General features: G+C 42.3%; 1 protein-coding gene and 1 long non-coding RNA gene across 4 annotated transcripts in view; one reads left to right on the forward strand and one right to left on the reverse strand.

The window, feature by feature from the left end:
* The window catches only part of Dnah6 (dynein axonemal heavy chain 6), a 221,096-nt gene that overhangs the window by 187,529 nt on the left and 7,725 nt on the right, over positions 1 to 25,842 (forward strand). The window contains exons 63-75 of the mRNA XM_023564757.2: positions 47 to 210; positions 4,567 to 4,757; positions 6,545 to 6,705; positions 8,871 to 8,959; positions 9,665 to 9,811; positions 12,597 to 12,735; positions 13,946 to 14,065; positions 15,365 to 15,486; positions 18,446 to 18,575; positions 21,209 to 21,336; positions 23,005 to 23,190; positions 24,146 to 24,218; positions 24,967 to 25,118. Coding sequence (XP_023420525.1) covers positions 47 to 210; positions 4,567 to 4,757; positions 6,545 to 6,705; positions 8,871 to 8,959; positions 9,665 to 9,811; positions 12,597 to 12,735; positions 13,946 to 14,065; positions 15,365 to 15,486; positions 18,446 to 18,575; positions 21,209 to 21,336; positions 23,005 to 23,190; positions 24,146 to 24,218; positions 24,967 to 25,118 — 1,802 coding nt within the window. The remainder of the gene's footprint in view (positions 1 to 46; positions 211 to 4,566; positions 4,758 to 6,544; positions 6,706 to 8,870; positions 8,960 to 9,664; positions 9,812 to 12,596; positions 12,736 to 13,945; positions 14,066 to 15,364; positions 15,487 to 18,445; positions 18,576 to 21,208; positions 21,337 to 23,004; positions 23,191 to 24,145; positions 24,219 to 24,966; positions 25,119 to 25,842) is intronic.
* LOC134471311 (uncharacterized) overlaps positions 4,676 to 25,842 on the reverse strand; it is a 29,105-nt gene continuing 7,938 nt past the window's right edge. The window contains exons 2-6 of one of the 3 annotated variants that reach the window (XR_010040689.1): positions 21,612 to 21,696; positions 10,555 to 10,655; positions 10,338 to 10,479; positions 10,016 to 10,247; positions 4,676 to 4,811 (exon numbers count right to left, since the gene is read on the reverse strand). This is a non-coding gene — a long non-coding RNA (uncharacterized LOC134471311). Of the gene's footprint in view, positions 4,812 to 5,728; positions 6,666 to 9,704; positions 9,857 to 10,015; positions 10,248 to 10,337; positions 10,480 to 10,554; positions 10,656 to 21,611; positions 21,697 to 25,842 lie in introns of those variants that run through there. The other 2 variants (XR_010040687.1, XR_010040688.1) reach the window with 2 other exon arrangements.

Here is a 25,842-nt window from a genome sequence, read left to right on the forward strand (position 1 = left end):
AATCAAAACATTGAAATTAAGGAGTCTTTTAAAATTGTTTTTCCAGGCTCTTTTGAGACCTCTATTAACCCACCAGTGTGGGAGGGCTACCCTCATTCGAAACGTGAAGAGCATGGCACCCACGGAAAGGCTACACACCAGGATTCTCGGATCTCCGAATTGAGTTCTTTCCAAAAGTTAATTCTTATTAAATGTTGTAAAGAAGAAAAGGTAGGTATTTTTTTAATTAGAGAACTGTTTCTAATTATTTCTACTAAGCTTACGAACCGGTTATGGTTCATAATTTATTTGAGATTTAACAATCGCCTTTAGGAAATGACTCTAAAATAAAAGAGAGACATTTACTCTATTACTAGACCATAATGTTTTATGCAGAGGATAATGAAAGAAACAGCCTGGACAGCCATCTAGGGACCTGATTGTCCTGTCTCTGCTGTGTGCTGTTACTGAATTTACACCATCTGCGTAGGTGGTACAGGAGTCTGTTGGAGGGCTCTGGCAGGGAATTAATCATAGCAGCAATGAGGAGGTGGTGATGCAGGGTAAAAGATCATAAACACCAGACCGGTTTGAAAACTAGTGAAGCAGTCTATGTAGGAAATTGTGGCAGCCTGGATTAAGGCAAAAGTAGTAGATTAGCGAGATGAAGGGGAATGCAATGAGGCACTCACCAGTGCCTCCCGGGCTCTGCTTGGGTGGTGGTGGGTGTGATCATACCAACAACTAAGCAAATATGAAAGGAGAAAAGTGTCAGGAAGGATGCACTGAGTCTACAGAGCCTGCCCGCTCTCGGGGTGGGTAGCAGTCTAGAAACCAGCTAACGTGTAGTAAAAACTCTAGAGATAAACATGAGTTAGAAATAGAGACTTGGGAAACCACCATCATTGGGCTGGAGAGTAAAGCCGTTGGAGCCATTGGAACCGTAGAGAAATAAGGCACAGCAGGAAAGGAGGTCAGGATGAAACTGAAGAGCACCGGCTTTTAAAGGCTACAGAGGAAAGATGAGTTTACAAGACGGAACAGTGGAACATTTCACTTCTGAACACTCCTTGCTCATCCAGAGTAGCTGTCTGTCCTCTCTCTTCCCCTTTTCCATCAACTTCAAATCATCTGCTTTTGCACAGGGCAGGAAGAACAGTAGGAGAAAGCAGCACCGTGGAGACAGTGAGCTTCGATGCAGCAAAAGTCCTCAAGAGAAGGGAGGAAGCACTGCAGTTTTGATAAATGCTGATATGATCCCCTATTTTAATGATAATAAAGGAATGATATTACCTAGGAATCCACATGATGAGTTGTCGGAGGTACTAGAGAAAGCAGAAGCTGCTCCTTTGGGGAAAAAGAAGCAGAAAAGGAGAGAGGACAGACAGACAGACAATCCGAAAACTAGAACTGGAAACGGTCAAAGCATAGGTGGGGTATCAGTGCAACACGGTAGGGATATCTCTGGGGGATACAGGTGATTGCAATAAAAGTTTAAAAGGTACAAGGTCACTGAAAGTGTTGACAAGAGCAGTTCTGGGAAGAGGAAGAGATATAAGAAATGCTTGCATACCAAAAAGGAAGTTTTCTTTGGGTGCAGATGAAGTTGAATTAGAGGCGTAGGACAGGTGGAGGAATGAGAGAAATTGTTTGTGATCAATTTGAGCTTGAAATTTCTAATGTTGACCAGTTCTAAAGATTGGCCATCAATAATGCTGACTATAGAAGAGATAAAATGATACTCCATGCAGATAGAGGTCAAGAAACTCTTAGGTTAGGATGTCAGATGTCCACGTGGACCCTAACCTGGGTTGTATCACGTCAGATGGTGACAGGAGAAGGCATGGAACAGGTTGATAAGTCATTAACATTTTGTTCAATAGACAAAGCAGGTGACGGGAAGGAGTTTAAGGGCCAGTTAGAAAGTCTTCAGTGAAAAGAGAACACTGGCTACTGGGTGAGATGGTGACAAAAATGAGAAGAAACCTCTAAGCAAAAGACTTGTAGCTGAGGGCAAAGGAGACTGCACATTCTCTGATCCCACAACATAAATGGGATTTGCAAAAGATGGTCTTTTAAGAAATGCCTGACTAGAGCTCAGAGATTATGAGAAATCGAAAGCAAATTCTGGCCATTATTACCATAAAGATCTTCATGTGAGTAAAGGCCGCAGAGTTCCAAGAGTCACAGGAGATGATCCGTTCTGGCAGTCACGTGATATGGTGGAGCCCTCGAGGGCCAAGCAGGAGAGCACACAGCGTGGGGGACTACAGAAGCATGGTGCAGGGGCGCACACAGGAGTAAGGGCAGACTTGCGCCCTCTACAGGAAGGCAGTGCTTTCTTGATAGAGTGGATCTGATCAATACTCTTGAAAACTGGGATTTTATGTACAAATTGCACAGCAGCTGAAACTGAGGAACCAACAAGAAACGTGAAGCCAGGAAACCTTCAATACTCCTGCAAGCTCAACACATAGTTGATCACAAAGGGTCACTCTTTACTTGAGCCACTGTGGGAATGATGTCTCAAAACCAAGAAACCAGCCTCTTCACTAACATGGACTAGAATAACTAGAATCCAAGAACCCTTGGACTGAGTAAGATAGGAGCTGTTGTGGTAAAGATTTTAATGCAGTACTGTAAACTCCAGAGAACTCTGACCCGGTTGGTGTGAACGTAGGGAGGACCACTTGGAAATGTTGGTAAGCCACACTTTGCTGGGCTGGTATGGATAACGCTCAGTTTCATGGTACAGCCTCTTCCTCTACCTGAGAATTGTCAACCCTACACATTGTTGAATAGACAAGAGCCCTGAGTCAAAAGAAAAGAAAATGCACACTAATTCTGTGGAAGTATTTGGCTCCATAGCATTGACTAATGGATACATCTCTTTTCTGAATTCCTTTATTCCATTCTGAATGCTTTACTGTGTTCCTTGATACATGTAGAACTAAATGTGCATTGGCTGATTGATTCTTAACTTGCATAAAGCAAGTTTATTTTCTTCATATTTGAAATATTTCATAAAATTGTTTCATACACATGAGAAATCACACTTGTAACCAAAGTTGCAATAAAACCATTCCAAACCTAGATCGCTATATAATGTTAATGACAATTTGTCTGTTGCAAGAGAAATACTTGTTCACTGTCTGAATTCAAATGCATTTCTGGGGTGTGCTACCATTTTAGTATTTCCATAGCAACCCTAAGAAAGAAATTATCAGTGCTTTATAAATTGTCATTCATTGTATACTCTAGGAGCACCTTTTAGCAAAATCAAAAGCAATTAAATAGTTCACATAATCAAAAGACTTTCAAATAAAAATAATAACAAAATTGATGCTAAAAAGATCACACAGTGACACAGCTAGAATGAAGCCCCGAGCCTCCTTGGGGCTGTTGCATGGCTGTTCTTTTGAATCTTGCCACGTTTAAGTGAGGTTGTCCTTCACATCTTAAGAGATATTGTATCTTTCATCTCAGGTAAGGACGGACCACAACACAGCCTCACTCCAGGGGGTAAGCACGTGAACACTTCTTCTCAGCTGGCCACAGAAGGGTCTGGCCCTAGACATGGCCTGAGTCAAGTTGAGAAGTCTCCTCACCTCATCTTATCTCATGGGCTTTGTGTTACCTGATTTCATCACAAGGAGACAGGGGGAGTACAGCACAATAAGATATTTTGAGAAAACCATACCCACACAACTTTCATTATAATACATTGCTGTGATATTCTGTCTTATTAGTGTTAATCTCTTACTATGTCTAATTTATAAATTAAACTTTCTGGTCCAGGGATTTAGCTCAGCACCGTAAGCACCTATCAGGCAAGCAGGAGATCGTGAGTTCAATCTCCGGTACCAAAAAAATACTCACTATAAATTAAACTTTCTCATAGGGACATATATATAAAGCATAGTATCTGGAGGGTCTAGTATAGTAGTACCCGTGGTTTTAGGCATTCATTGGGGTCATGGAACATGTCCCAGTTCATAAGCAAGGACTACAATAGACAGAGTGACGAGGGACTTTCTTCTTAGCAGTTCGTTTGTCTTGCTCCATGAAGTCATGAAGGTCATGGTTGTTGTGCGATATTAATGTACAAATCCATTAAATTACTGGGTGGAAACATATGCATAAAGGGAGAATAAGAACAGTGAAAAGGCTTGGACTCTGAGGAGTCACAGGAGGCAATCAGCAAGGACCCTCAGCCAACAGACCTTTTCTTTTGCTTAGTTTTTGTTTTCTTTTCTTTTCTTCTGTTTTTGCTAGTACATGTCTGCAGTAGGTAATGCTTGTGTCGAGTGGCTCCATGTACACAATACATCTTCATTCTTTTTCATCCCCTTTCCCCTTCTCTTCCTCTCCCTCCCTCTCTTGATCCCCTGCCCGTTTGGAAAAGATCTGCCTCTCTCTGCTTCCTGTTGTCTTCTACGTTGCTCTTTGTGTCAATTTGGGTTTCTCGTATAAGAGACTCTATCTTCCATCATGCTCTTTTTTATCATTTGGATTTCTCATGGATAAGACACCATGAGACAGACAGCACACTATTTTTTAAAAAAATTTTTTTGTTTCAACTTGCAGGTGGTGTTTGCTGTTACAGACTTTGTGATAGAAAATCTTGGCAAACAGTTTATCGAGACGCCCCCTGTGGACCTGGCCACACTCTACCAAGACATGTCATGCAGCACCCCGCTGGTGTTCATCCTGAGCACAGGCTCGGACCCCATGGGCACGTTCCAGAGGTTCGCCAGGGAGAGCGGGTATTCGGAACGGTAAGGTCTGACTGTGTGCCTCGCATCTCCATTAGGACTCGCCTCATTCTTCCCCTGTGAAACATGAATTCTTGCATTCAGACATCTGCAGTAAATAAATATTCAGCTATAGGTTGTTAAGATGGGGTAAAAAAATCATCAAAGCAGGTGCGATTTCATTTAAACTAAAAAAGATTGCTTAATGTATCACAGCATAATAATCAAGTGGAACAGTACTTGTGGACTGTTTACCATATTATTTCACTGTAACCGTAAAGGAGCTAAAGCTGACTCCCTCTACCCAAATGTACAAATCAACCAGGACTCCTTATGCCATTATTCTTCTCATCTTCCCACTTAGCCCCAGTGTGGACGCTGGCCTGGTCCCCAGGCTGGGAATTACACAGAACAGTGAACACCACCTCTTCACTGAGAGCTCACGGTTTTATAATACTTAAGCTTCTCCAAAGAAGCAGACACAATAGAAGGTGTGTGTGAGTGAGTGCATGTGTGTGTAAGTCAGCTTCCCATCACTATTATGAAATACCTGAGGAAGTTAACTTATCTAGAGAGAATGGACTTATTTTGGCTCATGGTCCTGGAGATTCCTACCCATGATTGTGCAGTCCCGTTGCTTTGGACCTCTCACAAATGTGGCACATCATGGCAGGAGGAAGCACAAAACAAACCACTCACCTCATAAGCCAGGAAGCAGAATAGAAGAAGAAATTAAGGTGCCATGAAGGCACCCCTTCAGTGACCTAAGGGTCCCCCTCGAGTCACTGCTTCCTAACACTTTCACACCTCACATGTTATCCAGAATGTGGAGCAAAAGGGATTCCCATGTGCTGGTGGATGCGTGGGATGGCAACATTAGTCTGGAAAACAGTTTGATCTTATACAAAAGTTAAATAAATACATATTCTATCAAGCAGCAGTTCCACTTCTGTGAATATACACATTAAAAAATGGAGCACACACGTAGACTAAAAGACATGTACAAAAATGATTTTATTTTCAGAAACACTATGTATAATAATCAACAACCAGAAATAATATCCATCAAGAACAGAATGGATGAATAAATTGTGGTACAGTCATATACTGGAATATTATACAGCAATGAAAGTCAATTAACTATATAATGACATGAATCTAAAAACATGTTGATTGATAGATAATAGAAAATAATATGCACTATGTGATTCATTCCTATAAAATTCAAAAATTAATCTGTAGTGTTAGAATTCTACATTGTTCTTGCCTTTGAGGATCAGATGGATGCTGATGGTAAGGATGCAGCCATGGCCTGTATTTTGGTCTGAATAATGGAACCACTGCACATTTACTCTGGGAGACTTCAGTAAGCCATACACAAGTGCTGGTGCACTTCCTCTGTACATACGCTGCACTTAATTTTTTCAAGCTTTTTTTTCAAAACTGACCTGCAATGCTTATTGGAAATTAGGACAGTGGTCACCTTTGGGAAGAAGGAAAGAGAAAAATGATTGGGACAGAGAGAGACATGGGCGACATGTCTCTGGATGTCAGCAAAGTTTTCTTCTCAACCATAGATATTTATTTGTGATCATTCATAGAGCTGTATGTTTGGTTCTTGCACTTTTCTATGTGTGGATTACAGTAAAAATGTCTTTAAAAATATGAAAACTGTTTGCACATCTATCCAAATTAGTATTAAAGGCTTGTGTAATCTGGGCAAGAGTTTCTCATACTTTGTTTGCATTTTTCAGACTATCTGCATTGCTTGAGAATGGCATAAAACAGTCTTTTATTGTTGTTCAATGCAGAGTGCAGTCCATTTCCCTGGGGCAGGGACAAGGACCCATCGCTGAGAAAATGATCAAGGACGCGATGAAAACAGGAAACTGGGTATTTTTGCAAAACTGCCATCTTGCCGTTTCTTGGATGCTAGCAATGGAAGAACTGATTAAAACTTTCACAGACCCAAGTATGTTGAGTGCATCACATTTCTATAACAACTCTATTTTATTTAGCTTTTCTTGTTGACTCCACATCTTATAGTAGTTCTTTACTGTAGGCATTACGTTTCCTCTTACTGCTTTCCTCATCCCTGAAGCACACCTTCCTCTCCAGCAGAGGAAGCAGGGAGAATGAGGGAGGAACCCAAAGGGAGAAAACCCTAGGAGGCCACGCCCCCGGGGGCCCCCTCTTCCCACCAGACCCCACCTCCTAGTAGCAAATCGCTGTAAGCACCGGAATCTGATCACCTTCCAAAATCCCCGCCCGCCCGTGAGCACAAGAGGCTCTTTGGGGACCGTCTTTGGGGACCATAAACCGAAATAGTCAGTTCTTTGAGGAGACTATCGGTTAACGCGTTTGTGGGATCTTAGTGGTCAAAGCTCACGAAACCTCAGAGTGGGTGCTAAAACCCTTCCTCTGGCTCTGGCTGTATTCATTTATAACCCAGCCATCTGAGTTCTGATACCTTTGAATTATAAATTAAAATAGATTTGGGTAGTAAACCAAAAAGATAAAGAAAAACTGAAATGGAAAAAAAACTCTCTGGATTTGAAATTCTAAAACCTCAGTAAAGTTTACTCACTTCTTCATGACTGTGTTTGGCACACCTTTTCACTGGGCCTCAGTTTCCCCACCAGAACATCACTGCTGAAAGCCCTCTACTGTGACTTCTAAGATTGTCTTTTAGCACTAAATTCCTGTAATGTCTATGAAAGTTAAGCAGCCCATGCTGGGGCCAGGGTGAGCTCAGGCAGAGAGCCTGCTTAGCGTGCTCAAGAATGGAAGTTAAGTCCCTGGCACCAAAAGCAAAAACAAAACTGATATTTTGCAATTAGAAGTGGAAAAGTTTGGGGAAAAAATGCTTCTCCAAACCTGGTCCTTTTCTGTGTTTGTTGTTTTGATTAACGAAATCATTTGCCCGTATGACTGGTTGCCGTTTACTTCTATGCCTGATTGTTTTTACCACTGTCTAGAATTGCACTAATTTAAAATTTAAAATTTTAAATTTTGTCTATTTAATCTGACTTGATTTAAATTACCAAACCAAGAAACATAAAATCAGCTTTGATCTGCAGCCATTCATTTAATGATCAGTTCAGAACCTACTACCTTCCTTGCACTGCAATGGGTTCTTAAAGTGAGTCAGTGAATTAAAACAACCATAGATATCTGCCTTAGTGGGAGGAGACCAGGCATGAATACATTAGTAAATTTATGAATAAATTAGTAAAATTATCTAGTACGATAGAATGTGGTTATGTTTTGGCAAAAATAAAGAGAAAAATAATGTCATGAGGGGCAGAAAGATCAGAGTGGGAGAATGGAGAGGAGTAATTTTAAATGATGTGGACTTTCTGACCTCTTTGAGAAAGGAACATTTGACCAAGACAGGAGATGAAAGCCTCTTATTCCCTGGAATAGTCGAGGAGCATTGTAAGCACAGGGAACAGCCGGTGCAAAGCCTAGGGAAGGGGCCAGCCTGCAGGTTTGAGAAACGATATAATATGTACCCAAAAAACAGGGCCGTGGAAATCAGGCCTGTGTCTTCCTGTGGTGGAAACAATCATTTTTTTCCAACTTCACTTGGCCTTTTGAACCAAAAAGAAGAACTTCGTTCTTTTTAAAATTCTCTGTCCACTGCTCAGAAAGTTAGCGTATTGACTTAAATTGTGGACACTCTCTGTGGGGTGTCCCAGTGTCCCTGCTCTCCTGTGTTCCCTTTGTAGCTTCTCTGCCAAAGGGGGCTTTCGGAACCTTTTATGCAACTTACCTTGAAGTGAACAGTTTAGAAAAGATGCGTGAGCTACATGTACTAGTTGTAACTGTCCTCTTTTTCAATTGAAAATGTCCCCCATTTCAAAGAGAAGTGCCTTAATATCTCATCAAATATTAAAAATTGGCATGTCCTTTACTTCTTTATCCAGCTTCCAGGCTGTCAAACCTTCCTGATGTGAATTTTTAGAACTTCCTCTACCTCACTTAAAATAACTTACAACATACTTGAAATAAATCCTCAATGTCTTTAGACAGTTCACAGCATTTTTCTTTCCATATGATAATCATTTCTTATTTTAAAAAATGCTACCACAAGCTAAACATTTACTTTTGCTGTTTTGTCTTTGTTTGAAATAGCTCAAGCTATCAAGGACACGTTTCGACTTTTTCTAAGCTCCATGCCCAGTAGTACATTTCCTGTTACCGTGCTCCAAAATTCTGTCAAGGTAATATACACAATGGGAACGTGAAATGACTGATCTTGGAGGGGTCACATAGGGGCTCTAGGGAGCTCAGACCCTGCACACTCGGTCTGTGTGGCCAGGGTGGAAGGCGGAAGTCAATGTCCTTGCAACCGACAGAAGCAGGGAAACGATTTCCCAAGACAGTGCCCACCCCACTGTGGCCTAGTCCTATTGGTCGCTCAGCTCTCCAGCTTTGACCCTCTCTACAAAAAATGCTAAGGCATACAGCGCGATGATAACAGATCCAAAGTAGAGGAATGTGTCAGCCTTTGAGAGGAAGGCCTACAGCCGATGTGGCTGCTGGATTTCATCCCAGGAAGTTTCCAATATTTGAGAAACCTCTGCCTATGAAGAACAAGGCATGGTTCTTCCCTCACATATCATGGAACAATGTGTATTTTGATATGACTACAAAATCCAGGGAAGATAGCCCTACCATGATTTCTGGCCCATGGTTAGAAAACTGGATACCAATTGAAAGTATCTGAGGTCTATATGCAGGTCTGTAGGTCTTAGGACTCTACTTGGCCCTGCTCTCCTTGGACAGTAGGTGACAAGCATGCCGGGAAAGTTCAAGGGATCCAGCTATCTGCATCCTCTCAGTGGCTTTGGTCTACATGTGTTATTCAGAAAAACTGCAATCTACACAATCACCTTATCTGTTGCATATGTTCTGTCTCAATCCAGGTAACCAATGAGCCTCCAAAAGGCTTACGTGCAAATATCAGGCGAGCGTTTACTGAAATGACACCTTCATTTTTTGAAGAAAATATACTTGGGAAAAAATGGAGACAAATAATATTTGGCATTTGTTTCTTCCACGCGATTGTTCAGGTACACTCAATTCTGCTTTTAATAGCAACAAGGAAGTTCATTGTGCTATAAATAAATGAATAATAAATAAATGAAAGCCTTCCAATAACACTGTGAAATTCTGAAGACCCAATTCTATATTTGAACCCAAGTTACAAGGGGTGATCAAAATATCTAACAAACATTTAATGTTTTTTAAATGTATTACAGTAAAAGACCCATTACCTTTAACTTCTCAAAGCATTCCTTCTCACTGCACTGTCATCCCATCGTTCTTGCCGTTTCCTGAAGCAATTCTGAAAGTCTTCTTTCCTGAGTGTCTTTACAAGGTGTGATCAAAAAATATGGGGAATGTTGCTACCAAGCATCTTCTACTAGAAAAGCAGGCTCACAAGGACTTGACAGTGTGTCTTCGTCTGTGTAGTTCACCAGATCTGGCACCATTCAACTTCTGGATCTTCCCCAAGTCAAAAAGACCAGGAAAAGTAAATATTTTTAATCAGTTGTGACATTGAGTTAGCCACACCCCACACCTAAAAACACTTACAAAAAAGAATGGTAGAAGACCATTTGGATGGCTGTCCTTGAAGGCAGAACAATTAGCTCCACATTAGTGAAACCAGGCCTTGTCTCCATGTGCTGATAAGTGCAGAGCTGGCTAAGTTACCTCCTTCTCCCTTCAGTTGGCTCTAAGCAAGTTAAATAGGGGCAGCTAAGCTACTGTTGTGTAATCTTTGAAGCCAGCCAACAGCCTATTTCCTTACCTTGTGTCTCCCTGTAAATGGTTGAGCCCAGCGAGATGGCAGAGCCACATAGCTCTAGGAATGTCAACTGGGTTTGAGCTTCAAGATGAGAGGCTGTAACTCTGCAGGGCACAAAAGTTTACAAATCAGAAACTGAAGCAACAGCCTCCTAAATATTCAAATGCTACTCCATTTGAGTTATGTAGATTGGTCTTTCTGCACACCCTTCTCTGTGCATATTGCAGAGGTGTTTTCTGGCCTCCTAGCTAAGCCACGCTCACAGACTGACACAATTCCCACCATTCTCACCATCACTCACCTTCTAACCACTGGCTTCCTCACAAGTTCATTCTCACCATCACTCATCCTCTAACCACTGGCTTCCTCACAAGTTAATAAATTCTAGATGAACCCCTGGGTCAAGGGCTTTGTCCCACAAATCCTGACCTCACTCAGACCCCTTGGCTGCTGTAACTATGACTATGTCTTAGTGTCTTTATTCTCGTTGTGGGTCGTATTAGAGGTGATAGATTGAAATTAACTCACCAGGATTCTAATAACATTTCAATGATAAACTTTCCGAACTGTGAGGAGAACAGGAAAAGGGATTACAATATTTGAATTACAATCAGGACCTAAAGAAATGCTTTAGAAAATAGCGAGAATAATGAGATAAGTGTGTTTGAAGAGAGGGGGAGTATTTTGAGGAGGTTTACCAGCAGGGTGCCTTTTACTGTAGTAAACTGTTTCCATTTAAACATTTACCATATTTTTGAGTCACACCTCTTATTTTACCTCCATCTCCACACTGGCTTCACCTCTGCATCTCACAGCTTCAGCCTCATTCTGCCCGCAGAGCACCATGACCTGGATGAGTGTAAAGGCTCAATACAAGCACAAAATCAGTCTCAGCTCAGCCTCCCCAAATCTGCTTCCTTCAGCCTCTTGTTCTGAAATCATTGACCCCATTCTCTCAGTCACCTCCAATCAGAACTTCAGGACTATTATATATATGTCACTCATCAGTGCCTGCTTATTTTTCTTGCAGTATTTTCATGCTAACCTGTTCCTTTAAGTGGCCTCGCCACGCTTAACCAGTCCCTCCCACCTGTTTGGAGCCCCAATTTCCCCTGAAAGATGAGCTTCAACTCAGCACCAGCACCAGCCCCTCCTCTGTGTCCAAGCCTCACTGCCTGCTCTGGCATCCATCCTGTGATCTTATCCTTGAATTCAGACATGGTGGTGTCATCTCAGATTGGCTTACTGGTTCTCAACTGTGCGTGATCTACAGAGAAAGGACCAAAAAAAGAAAACACAAAGACTAAAGATGCAAGATAGGGCGTAGATAAACCAAAAGGTCAAGTCCTAGAGGAAATGTGAGAGATCTGGAATTAAGAGCTTCAGGTACAGGGCTCTGTTTCAAGGGAAACAAGCAGCTAAGATGAGGAGGCGGTTTAAGAGTTAGTGAAATTTTGAGATTGAGGAGGGAACTTGGGACCATTGCTATGGCTTGGCCATCTGTTTGGAACTAAGGGATAGAGTGGGATAGGGAAATAAATTTATAAAAAGAATTTTACTATGGAATGTCATGAAACAAGGATTATAATTATGTGTGTCCATTTTTGTCTGTTTTGTTTTGTTTTGTTTTTATCTCACCATGGAAAAGTCCGTGTGTATTCAGCATGGTACGACATGACCAGATGCCATGAACAAACTCCTTAAAATAATAGATAGGTAATTTGCTCTCTACCAGATGGATGATTATCAAACGATTCTATGTGTATTTTTCCATTTCAATGGCAAAGTATTTTATGCTACCCTAAAGAACAAATCTGCTGAATTTTCAGTAATAGCAAATTTTCTTTTGGAAATACAGGCAAGGGCCAGGATTAGATGAAGATGCACTTCCTCTGTGATAAAAGCCTTGCTGGGTTACATTTCATGATGCTAACTGGTTTGGGAGTATGTCAGGGCCTAACTTTAATAGCAGACTTTTACTTTTCATGATTTTACATGAGATTTTATCAAATTTCATGTCAGACTATTTCAGTGTTCTATTCTAGGAGAGAAAGAAGTTTGGACCCCTTGGTTGGAACATTTGCTATGAATTTAATGACAGTGACAGAGAGTGTGCTTTACTCAATCTCAACCTATACTGCCAAGAAGGAAAGATTCCCTGGGATGCTCTGATTTACATTACTGGTCAGTATTCCCATGAGCAGGGGCATTCAGCCAAGGACCACAGAGTAGCTGGGTCACACCCACCTGGCCCATACCAAGATGGTGCCCCTCCCAGTGTTTCATGGTGCTGCTGATGACCTTCAGTGTTCTCCTCGTGATTAAGAACATGTGAAAAGCACATCATGAGACTGTTTACACAGAGGAACTGGGGCAGATGTTTTCCTCAACAATAATAACAGGGAAATTGGCACACACCTTGCTACACTCACGTACTACTTTAAGCACGTTACCCATCTGCCTATTTTATATTCACAGTGGCCCTGACAGCTGTCAGAATCATAGTTAAATCCTTCTGGGAACACTGTAGTGGTGAATTATAGCAGGAAATCTGGCCTTTTGCTCAGGAATTATGTCTGCAATAGATTTCATTCCAGTAGGGTTCCCTCCTACTCAAAATCCAGGATGACAATGAAACACACTGAAAGTAGCTTCTCTGTGGAAAAAGAGATAGTGTACCAATAAGTTTTATTTCTCCCCAATTCCTGTGAGGCAAATTCTGTTTCACCTTGGGCCTGTCTTTCCTCCTCACTTGATGGCAATCATTTATAAGGTACATATAGGGCTTAACTGTCTTGCTATAAATGTTTGGTTCCATTGTGTTCACTGACACTAACACACGTGCTATTTCACACAAAGTGTGCATATTTTAGAACCCTTCTGTTTTGATAAAATAAGACTCAAAATCTTTTTTTTTTTTGGTACCGGAGGTCGAACTCATGACCTTATACTTGCCAGGCAGGTGCTTATACCGCTGAACTAAATTCCCAGCCCAAAATTAATATTTTGAAGCAAGAGAACAAGAAGAAAGAAGAAATATGTAAATAGAACTCAGTGGCTTTAGTTTCTGTCATCTGAAAAAGCAAAACTATTAGGGTAGAGTACAATATTAGATCTTTTTAACAATTGAATTTTATTCTCCTTTGGGGCATTGGTACAAGTGCTGGTGTGCTCTTTCCATTTTTAGTAGCATATAAGCTTATTAGAGTTGGGGTATGCTTATCTTTTTTGGTTTTTTTGTTGTTGTTGTTCTTGGTACTGAGGATCAAATTCACAACCTTGCACTTACCAGGCAAGCGCTTGAGCCACTGAGCTAAATCCCCAGCCTGCGTGTCATTTTTTTAAGAACAAAAACATAATGTACTTTAAAATGCATGTACCTCCTCCTTCTCAGGTGAGATTACATATGGCGGAAGAGTGACAGACACCTGGGATCAACGATGCCTTCGTACGGTCTTGAAAAGATTTTTTTCTCCCGAAACATTAGAAGATAATTATAAATATTCTGAATCAGGTGAATGACTTTTGCATTTTACTAAAAGACCTTTCCCAAGCAGCCATCGAGAGTGTCCTCTGGTTTCCCGTCCAGCTCTACCGTTTGTGTCCAATCTGCACAGCCCAATGTCCACCCCCATCCTCACATCTGTAGAGCTGGTTTAATAGTAAAAGTACAAAAATATGTATTATACAATAGCGAGTTTGAATTATTTCTGCATTAAAGTTGGCTGTACTCTGTTTAAATGTATTTCAAGGTTATATTCCCGTATATTTTGAATGTAATTAAAGAAACCTTTCAATAAGGCAAATTGAGTAAAAATATAGATCTATGAATTGGCAGCAGTTTATTATGAGTCAGATAGAAGTTAGATGGAGGGTCCTGAGGGATCTGTTAGCACAGAATGGGCTGATAAAATTCCTGCCACCGAGATGTATACTCAGGTATACAAGGGGCGATTGAAAACTATGGTGAATGTTTAATTTTTTTAATTTATTCAAGTAAAAGACACATTACCATTAATCTCCCTCACTTTGAACACACTTTTCCCACTTGCCACTTTCTGAATCTGTTCTGAAAGTTCTCTTTTGTGTCTTTATGAGATGTGATAAAAAATATGGTGAATGCTGCTACTAAGTGCCATCCATTGGAAACACAGGACCATAAGGACATTACAGTGTGTCTTCGTTTACATCATTCACCAAATCTGGCACTGTGAGACTTTGGGCTCTTCCCCAAATAAAAATGGCCATGAATGGTAAATATTTTGCACCAATTCAGGACATCAAAGCAGTCACAACTAAAGACACTCACAAAAGAGGACGTCCAGAACTGCTTCAGAAAGCGGCAGGAACAATGTGATACATGTGTCTGAAGCAGAGAGGAGTACTTTGAGGGGAATTCATGGCATTGTGTTTGTTACTACAGTATTTTTCTTTCATACCTCATACATCCTGTCGTCACTGGGGAAAGTCGAGTAACTCTGAATTTTAATGTTTGGCAAAGGTAGCCTTTTGAGGAGTTAGAGAGGGTTGTTGTTTATCGAGTAAACAAGAATAAATTTATGGAGGCATAACTTTCAGCAAAGTATTCATAGGTTCTCAGAGCTTTCAACTTTCAGGAGGAGGCATCTCAAAAGGTTCAGACACTAACCTAATGTTCAAGACCTCAAGAACTAGACCCAGCCGTGAAAGCTGGGAGGCTTAGCAAATACAGTCTCTTTTCGGCCACCATCTGAATGAGTCAGAGAGAAGCACACCATGGCAGTACAAAGCCAGGCCATTTGAGATACGTTTGTGCTCTGTGTTTTAATAACAGGCATCTACTTTGCACCCTTGGCTGACAGCCTGCAAGAGTTTAAGGACTACATTGAAAATCTGCCTTTAATAGATGACCCAGAAATTTTCGGAATGCATGAAAATGCCAACCTAGTTTTCCAGGTAGGTGACCTCTTGACCAATACATTACTTATTTTGTCTACATAACTCAAAACTTCAATCATCAGCTCCTAGTTCTGTATTTATAATAATATCCGTGAGTAAACAAATAATTGCCTCCCCCTGCCTTCAGCAGTGGTCCCACCTTAGCCTGGGTCTTCCCCAGAGACCTGTCACCAGCCACCCTCTCCATCTCCAGGCCTCTGCATGAGCCATAATAGACTTGCTCTGGGTCAACCAGAACACTGAGATTCAGACAGTAATACAGCCTTTTCTCTCCCTTCTTCCTTCTCCCTCCCTGATGGCACACTTGATTACACCAAGGCCTCTGGATTCTGTGATTGGATCATGTTAGTGCAATTACAGATGTCCAGAGCACATAAGTTAAAGCACTGCTCACTGACAGCGTGGCTGCAATACCAGGCCACAGCAGTAGATTCAAAGACAGATGAGGGTTGTTTTACAGCTCTACGCCCAATCTGTGTAGCATCACCTAGAAGCAATCCAAGCTCTTCAGCAGGGCACTTGAGAGTCTAGGGCCTTGCCTGCCCTTCCTGTTCACCATCTCCCATGCACAGGCATCTGGGCTGAACCAAAGCCATGGAATGAGGTATGTCCCTGGGACTCTGGAAATTTCTAAAATTTGAACACTAGATTTGGGCTTTGGAGGCTAAGGAAACCATCTTTCTTTTCTACTTAGATTTTGCCCCAATAAGAGGTAGAGGGTGAAATCTCCCCAGATATGAAGAATTTCCTGAAAATCAATGGTGGAACCTCTAGAAAGACCAAGAGGTCAATGTTTAGCTACTCCTTTCCTATTTTCATGTTTTTATGCAACCATGTTAGGGAGCAGGAGTTCTTTCCTGAAACAGTAGATACAGGTTCTGGGGTCAGGAAAGGCTCTCTCTTTCCTCTGAAGACACTGACTAGGACATCATGTATCTTCAGCCATCTGTGACCTTGTTCCAGGCACCTCCCACCCACCCACCCATCCCCTCCCACCCACCCCATGGAGGCAGCTCCTCATAAGAAGAAATGAAGCCCAGGTAGAGAGAAATAACCAAGCCTGTACAAGAGCGTGTTGTGTCCATCATGCCTGTGTAGGGGAGGCAGAATCCCATCTCTGTTGTCTTAGATTCCAAGAGGGTCTGAGGATTAAGTCGACATAAAACAGATTACCAGGATACAACTTTACAGATTTAATGTAAGCTTTGTGTGACACCAATAAGGTAATGGAGGGTCATTCAAAGGAGTGGTCAAAACCAAATGCTTTTGTATGAGGTTGAGAATGGAACCTCAAGAGAATGGAAAAATAATTGACTGATATCAATTGATGGAGGCTAAAGAAAGGTAAGAAGCATCTTGACACAATCTGTTTGTATGGCATCCTCTGAACTATGGCTCCCCATCAAAGAATGCTCATTTTCTTCTGGCACAGGGAGGGCATCTTTCACACAGGAGTTTTTAATCTCCTGTCTTCAAAAGCAGAGAGGATTAGAACATCCTTCCACTTGCTGCTTTCCAAGAAGCCTCTATTTAGCTCAAGAGAATCCTTATGTCAGATGACTTATTCTGGAGTCACATATTCTGCTGCCTTTCACCTGACACACACATTATCTAACCTAATGCCTCTTGCAATCAGTAGAGTCTCAACATGCAAGATGTAAGTTACTCCTTCCTCCACTCAGCAAGCTGTACACATGTAGATGCTTACCAGAAATGAACAAAGACAGAAAGGGGCAGGGATGGAAGGGGTCTGAGGTCCAGAGTGCACCATCTCTGCTGTTGTCTGAGCCCCTGGCTCCTGCACCCCCGCTGTGTTGCCAAAATGTCCCTTCATCACATGACTCTGCATAAGCGGGATGCGAAGGGAGCAAGTTGCTCTGAGAGTGGCCTTGAAGAACAACCAGGTAACAAACCAGAAGGACAAGGCTGCTGTCCCAAACACTAAGCTCTTATTCACCTAGCACTTCCTGATGGTGTCCCCATGCTGACAGGTACTCCTTAGGGCCACTTGCTGTAGAGCTCAAGTCACTGCAGGCTGGAGACATTTTGTTCCTGGAGGACTGTGTGGACCCAGCCACGGAGGGAGTCTGTGCCCACCCCTCCTGCTGCAGAGCCTCCACTTTCCTGCAGATGAAGGACATACAGGAAAAGGTGCTCCTGAGAACAAGGTTAGAGTCAGCTTTCTGAGCATCACTTTGCAGATTCACAGCTGTCTGTGTCATTGGTGCCTCAGGCACTGCCCATCCAGCTCATCTGCTACAAAGGCCGGTGTTTTGTTTTGTTTTGTTTTGTTTTGTTTTGTTTTGTTTTGTTTTAATAAAGAAGGAGCTAAAATACTCTGCTGAGCTCAGAAAGCCCAAGCTGGAATTGCAAACAGGATTCAACTAGAGAAAATCAGTAAGATGACTTATTAGTAGTAGAATAACTTTTACCTTCCTTTTACTCAGTGGGCATACAATGAGAATTACACACAGGCATGATTCCTGGCATCCATCAAACCAGATGAATAAGCTTTAGAGATCTGTTGTACAACATTGTATCTGTGGTCAGTGGTAATGGATAGCATACATAAAAATTTGTTAAGAGAACAGACTTCATGTTCAATGTTCTTGCACAATGAAATTAAATGTCCTTGATTCTAGAACTGTTTGCAGTATCATTGTTGGAATGTCCACTCTACAAGCTTTAATTTTGTGACTTGAACAATTAATTCTAAGATGGCGATATGTAATCCATTAACTAGTGATTTCCTACTGTTCATTTTTTTCCTCTGTAAATCTGTATAACTTGTACCCTTTCACTGTTTTTTTTTCTTCTTTCCTCCTTAAATAAAATAAAATTTTTAAAAAAAGTCCTTGATTCTGACAACTTCCATTACTTCTGTAAGTAAACCGTATTGCTGCACGTTACTTTTTGAGAATTTGAGCTTTCACCATTCTCTCTGCCACCATTACAGTACAAAGAGACCAACACTTTAATTAACACCATACTTGAGGTTCAGCCACGATCATCTTCTGGTGGAGAGGGGAAAAGCAATGATGAAATTGTCCAAGAACTTGTGGCTTCTATCCAGACCAGAGTTCCAGGTAATAAATAATTCGTGGCATCTATAAAGAATAAGATTTTCAGAGATACAGTATGTTCAGAGAATTGAGGGGCAAGCATATGTTCAAGCCTGATTATTATATAAGCTGATTTATTTATAGCTGTCTTCTGACATGAGGTTCTCCAGTTAGGGACTAGAAGCCTGCAGCATCTCAATTGCCAGAAGCATTAGGAGCAAGCTGGTTTATAACCCAGCATAACTTTAACCAGGCTTCGTCCTTTGGCTTCCTAATTCTAAATCCTGTAGAACTGTGCTGTCCAAGACAGTAGCCACTTGCCACAGGTGGATAAACTGAGCTTTAAGTATACTTAAATGTTGTATTTCTTTTCAGTTGCACTAGCAATATGGTAGTTTCAAGTGCTACCATATTGTACAGCACAAATAGGAAGCATTTCCATCATCATTTAAAGCTCTACTGGACAATCCTTTCATTATTTTTTCCCTATTCAGGCGAGATGTCTAAATTATTTTTGTCTTGTTTCCCAGTGAGTTAAGGAACTTTCTTAAATGATCACAAGACATTCATCCTCACACTTTTCTTAGATTGATCATAGGTTTAGAATTCTAGATCTGTTGTTCACAGTTCATAGATATGTCTTAATAGGAAAAGGAAAATTAAGGCAGAGGAAAACCAGTGTCTGAGTGCTGCCTATATGCTAAAGCCCCCAGAGAAAAGGAACCAGGTGGCCTAAGAAGTCAGTTTTCTGCCTACAAGGAGCAGCCCTCAAAAAATACTGCTTGGGTTCAGAATTCTGTTGCTGTTGAGGCAAATTAAGGTAATTCTTTTAGTAATCAGATTATAATCAGTAAATATAATATGGAGGGCTAAGTGCAAGAGGGATGGATGGATGGATAGATAGGTGGATAGATGGATAGATATAGAGATCATGAACTTGTCCTTTTAACCCTGAAGTGGTGTAGCCTTAATGAGACCACAGTCACAGCTGCTTAATTTAGAATTACAGATTCACCAAAAAAAAAAAAACAAGAGCTTTTTGACACCAAGGTAAAGACAATAAAACAGTTTAATAAACTGTTATGTAACACACACACACACATGATGACACAGAAGAAAGCCAAAGTACATAAAGAAGTTTACCTCGCCAAATTGAAGAGCACCAACTCCTGAAAATCCAGCCCTGAGAAGTCCCAGGGACAGCTTTCAGAGTCCCAGCTGAGAAGGGATCAGGCAAAGTGACCTCTCCACAAATGGTACTCCAAAGTCCCCCTGCCAGTGATACCACTGGGGACAAAAGCAGCAGTATCTTAACTGTGTACACGACCAGGGATAGAGAGTTTGCAGCCCCAGAGCTGGCCAAGCCCCCAAAGCTTGCAAACATCTGCATCTAAACATCTCAATAGGAGTTTCAGAGAGAAAGAGTCCTCCAAGCTCACAGGGAGTCCCTTCACATCAGGATGCTCTGCCAAACATCTGACAACTAATCATTAGAACAAGGACAGATTGCTGCCATGAACAGAGAAGGTCTTTCTACATTTAATTTTAACCCTTCGGAGGTTTTTCTCACCAGGTGTCATAAATCTTGTCCCTTTACTATGAAATGAGAATTAGCAGGCCATCTGCTGAGCTTCAGGGACAGGGATGCAACTGGTCCAACAGAAGACCTGAAGGTTTGGAATGGCCCCTGAAGGGATGACAGTGGGAAGCCCAGGCAGGTATTAGCCCAGCTCTGTGGACCCAAGAGATTAGACTAACCCACACTGCTGCTGATTTTCCTCCAACAGCCACTGCATGGTTAAGGAATTTGACTCCCATATTCTGGAGTCACTTATTGACTCACACTTTCTTCAGACATCCCAGGAAAATGCAGCTCTTTTCTTTTTTTTATAGTTCATGCAGTTCTTCATTTGAGTCTCCTTTTGGTGGATTTTAAGGAGAAAGAAAAACTAAATTTTCCAACTGATTTGAACCATGGGCCTACTTAATAGTTCAGCTTCTGAATAATGCTTAATTACTTGGGTAAATGCTACGCCTCATCTCCTACTCTTCCACCAACAAACCCTCCTCTCCTAGAAGAAATTCAGGTGTGCAGGGAAAGGCAAAGCTGGCACACCAGTGTGCTAGAGGAAATACTCAGGGCCCTGGACGCTTTGGTCTCTGGAACATGCCCTGTCTGCCAGGTAGCTGTTTCACTCTGCTCCTCTTCCCTCCCGGCCCCTCTTCTATCCGAGAAGGAAGGGAAGCAGCTTCTCCCACTCCTGTTCACATCCTCCTACCTGAGCTCAACTTACTTACTTACTTACTTAAGCAATTAAAGACTTTCCCACCTCTGCCCCAAAGCTCAAACCAGCAGAAGATGAAAATGGCCATGGTGAGAAATGAAATGCAGTGTTTTCACACACACACACACACACACACACAGACATACACTCACACTTTTCCCTGCTGCTCAGGAATCCCTCTGTATAAACACAGGTGAATCACCAAAGAGTTCTAGATGACAAAATATCATAACATGTACAGCCACAACTCTCTGCCTTGAGTCGAGAGAGAAGATGGCTTTAGGTAGCATAAGATAAGCACACGCCAGTAGCACTTCAATGAGAACAGAAATCGGTGGTGACTGATCTGAGCATCATCTGTGTGTGTTTCAGAAAAACTGATGATGGAGGGAGCTTCTGAGAGCCTTTTCGTCAAAGACCCTCAAGGACGACTGAATTCCTTGACCACCGTCCTCAGCCAGGAAGTAGACCGGTTTAACAACCTACTAAAGTTAATACATGTACGTGAGCTCATCTCCACCCTTGCTTCTGAGTAGCCAAGCTTCACAGAGAACGGTGTGATTGTCTGGGTGTCCCTAGAGTTTTTAGTTCCCATGCACCACCACTTTCATTCAGATATGCTAACACCCCTTGAAAGCCAGCCTGTCTCAGATTGAAGTCACCCTCTGCTAATGAGACCCAGTTTCCTTTCTCTAATACTGACCGAGTATGTGACCTCGCGAATCTCCAGTCTCCTCATTATCCTAACTTACACCATTAGAATTACCAGACTTACCAGAAATTGATCAGGGGCTTCAGTAATCAACCAAGAGTGAGTGTATAGTGCTTGCCTGGCGAGCATGAGGTAGTGAGTTCGATCCCTAGTACCAAAAAAAAAGAGTGAGTCTATGCTGGCTCCTGATGTCTGGCTTGCATTTGGTAATATAGTTATTATAGAAGACAGTGAAAGACAAAGTGGGCCACAAAATGCCCACATTAGAATCCTCTGTGGCATGTGCTTATTTCCTGGCCAACAGTCTTGGCCCTGACTGAGGTCACCCTTCCTGAATTCTGCTACAGATGACCCCCATGCCAGAGCTGGCTGTTTGTTATTATTGAAAGTTCTTAAAGGTTTGCAATCATGCCTCAGTCCCTAAGAACAAATTACTTAAAGCCCTTTGTGTGTGTGTGTGTGTGTGTGTGTGTGATATACCGGGAGTTGAACTCAGGACTTCGTGCCTTCTAGGCAAACACTCTACCACTAAGCTACATCCCCAGCCCTAAAACCCAACTTTCTTCCATTGCCTCTAGTAAAAAGAGGAATGGGAGGGGGGGGGCCAATGAGTTAACCTGAAAAGGAACGGATGGATCATGAGCCTGATTTCTTCCAGTGCTGCCTGTCTCTAAGACTGTGTACACGTGGTCCTAGGTTTTATTTTGGTATTTAACCAACAAAACGTTGCCTCTAACATCTTCCTGATATGTTTTCCTAATATATGAAAGCTCTCATATAACTGGAACCCAGAAGGGCCATCACTAAGCTGTCTGCACTGCCTTAGTCATTAGCTGGATGGCGAACATCATCTGTATTGCCAGCCCTGCACCTCCCAGGACTAAAGCCTGCCCCTGTGGAGAGGAGGAGAGGCTAAAGGTCATGTTTTAAGGAAATGTTTCCCATACTAAGAGACCCTCTGTTGTCAGCTGGAAGATTGATCTTATCTAAGAATCTTTCCTTTCTCCCATAAAAACCCCAGAAGCTGTAGGAAGCCGTTGAAAAGCAATGGCCAGTGGTGTGAGGGGGTCCTCATTACCCCTGCCTGCATATCTCCAGGCCCTCTGTTCCCACGTTACTATCACATCCATTTTCCCCTTGGCCTGAAGAGAGCTGGATGGTGGCTTCCTGCAAGCCCCCCTCTCCAGGTCTCTGTGAACATCTCCCTTGTTTGTCTTCTTTTCACCACATTGGCCTGTCATAATAACTGCCTAAACCTTATCCTGCACCCAACTGATCACACACTGTAAAACAAAAAAAAAAAAAAATGTGTGTAATATTGCAGAGTCTGGCCCAGCTGACAATATGCACAGAGAATGGAACCCAATTGGCGGATCCTTCATGAGTGTCATGAATGAATGTCACCTACCCTTGATGATTAACGCTGCAAAGGACACCAATCCTTTTGTTCTTACAGACTTCTCTAGAAACACTCAATAAAGCCATTGCTGGATTCGTTGTGATGTCTGAAGAAATGGAAAAAGTGTATAACAGCTTCCTCAACAACCAGGTTCCTTCTCTCTGGTCCAACACAGCCTACCCTTCCCTGAAGCCGCTAGGATCGTGGGTCAAGGACCTTGTTTTGAGGACTGCATTTGTGGATGTAAGAAATTTCACTTCTCAGAAGGTTTGATGAATCTAATTGCACATTTGGCCCTAAAGTCCCTAGGAAGATCTGGTTAACAAGCATCGAGGGATCATCTGAGCCCAGAGACACAGAAACTTCCAGAGGATCATCAGTTTGAAAGTCTTGTGCTGATTATGTCACTTTCTGTAACCAGTCCATTCTTGGGGTGTTAGCCATAGTGCAGGGGACCCTACTGGGAAATAGATTTTCTATTTGACATGCTTCCAAACAACCAGATGTGCCTTTGTGGTCCCCACCCTCTCATCTATGCTAGTACCGATCAGGTTCTGCTGTTACACTGGGAGGTGAGGAAGAGGAACAGGCCAGGCAGTACAATGGGATGGTGGTCACTAACTCAGGACCAGCGTAGAGTTTGCCTCCTGAGAGGCCTCCAAAATGTCACTCTAACTTAGATGATGAACCCCAGCTCAGAAATAAAGCACCTTGTTGCAGCAGCAAACAGAAACACTGAAACATCACCCAGGATTTGGAGGCAGATTTATTTAACATCAATGAGTCTGATGGAATCAATCCTCAAAATGTCAGGCCCTGATCTTGGGCTTATATGGGGTTTGCAAGTGGGAAGTACAAAAGCAGAGTATTTAGTGGTTATTAATTGGTTACGTCTTACATCATTATTACTGATTGGCCTAAGATAAAACTGTAGCTTATACATTGCATACTAAGGCAAGTTCAGAGTTACGGGCAGCATACAGGTTCAGGCGAGGCAGGCTCGGAGTTGCAGGAGGTAAGTGCCTGAGATAACATACGAGTTCAGGGTACTGTCAGTTACGTAACAGAAATATGTGCCTCGCATTGGTAGAAGACAGGAAGCCAGCCCTGTTAAGGGGAGTGGCTAGGTGTAGGAAATTTAACTCCAGAAAGTTAACGCTCTTTTCCTCTTCCCTGCGATGTATTATCTCTCCTTCAGTTGTGGCTCAAAAGAGGACAGCCCAAGTCCTTCTGGATCTCCGGTTTCTTCTTTCCTCAAGGATTTCTAACAGGTACTTATGCTTTCCCTAGAAAAATCCCACAGGAAAGGTTGTGCTTTGTTACACATAGGAGCTAGAAGGATATCACAGGTACTACAGGCCTGGCAGTAGAGCTACTGAACACACAGCAGTCCAGCAAAGCCCAGCTCTTCCTTGATGACTGGGAGAAGGATGACAAAAATAGCATGTACCCCAGCAAGCTAACTTCTGCCCCTGCAGATTACTGACGCAGTTTCCCGTGTGACACATGCTCAAGGCCACCACCCACACGTCACCCAAACAGGCCCCAGCGTCCTTCCCCCTAAAACATACCCAGTGTCCTCCCATCAGCCCTTGATAAATCTAGCTAGAGAATCGCAGAGGAGCCAGGTTTTGAAGCTACTATAGACTAATATCCTTTCCTTAATTTATCACATTCTTAGGCTCTAATAAACACCCCAAGCAGAACAAAATCCTACAGTTTGGAAGATCTGGCCCTGAAACTTCCCTTGTGGGAATACTACACACTTCAAAGCCAGCTTTCTTTCCTCTTCTCCCCAGGCATGGCCAGCACTTGTACATGTTTTAGATCCTCACCTTATTAACATAACCCACAGGCTTCCAGTCTCTGTGAATTAATTCCAAGTTGAGTGTCAGAAGTTGGGTTTTCCTTGGAAGGGAAGTTCTCCAGTGATGGGGCAGCCTGGCTGGGAGAGGGACACAGAGTGTGAAGTAGTGCTGTTGTTTGGAGGGCCTACCTTTCTGGTTTTTGTCTGTACAGGAACTCTTCAAAACCATGCCCGGAAATACAATTTGCCTATAGACGAGCTGAGTTTTAAGTACAACATGGTTCCTACCTACCGGGATCAAGCTGCAGTGATAGAAGCTGCCAAGACAGTGAAGTTTGGACAAGAACTGCCCATGGACCTAGAGGTATTGTTCTCCTGCTAGTACAGTCAAGTCACTCGGGAGTTTAGCCAATCTCTCCTGCCCCGCTCCACCTCCGCCCTCCATTTCCAGGAGGAGGGGAACACAGTAATCGCACCTGAAGACAAGCTTCCAGTTAGCAATGGCTGCTTGGGTGCAGTATAAATTTAGTCTGATATATAGAATATGTTTCCAAGCAATACTGTCTCATTTCTGTAGAAACCTACAGTTACTTTACTTATCTTGCAAGGCAATTAAAAACAAGGCTTTCAAATCAAAGGAGCCTATGTTTGATTCTCTCCTGACTCTTTTAGGCTCCAACTCTGTGGGCTAAGACAATTGCCAACCTATCTGCACCTCAGTATTCTCATCTGTAAAAGGGGTTGATAACAAGTCTCAAAACTGAGTGCGGTATGAACGACCGTCAATTGTATCACGTGACCAGTGTAAGATACAAGGCTAAATATTAGGCTAAATTTGGCTATGTCATCCATTCAGCTGTCTCCCAGGGGAACCAGTAACTTTACACATTCTCTAAGTAGAATCATGCTAGATAACTATCAGGAATGTTCTTGGAAGCAGTGCAGACAGCTGAATGACACAGTTCACTCCTCTGACATTGGTAGTCAGTGTGCAGCGTCAGCATAACCTGCAAACTTGATAGACGTGCAAACTCCCAGGCCCAATACCAGGACTGCTGGACCAGAAATTCTGGGCTGGGGACTTAGAA

Source organism: Cavia porcellus, unplaced genomic scaffold (genome assembly GCF_034190915.1).
Source record: "Cavia porcellus strain 051 isolate PalLab524CR breed Dunkin Hartley unplaced genomic scaffold, mCavPor4.1 scaffold_18, whole genome shotgun sequence".
NCBI lineage: Eukaryota > Metazoa > Chordata > Mammalia > Rodentia > Caviidae > Cavia > Cavia porcellus.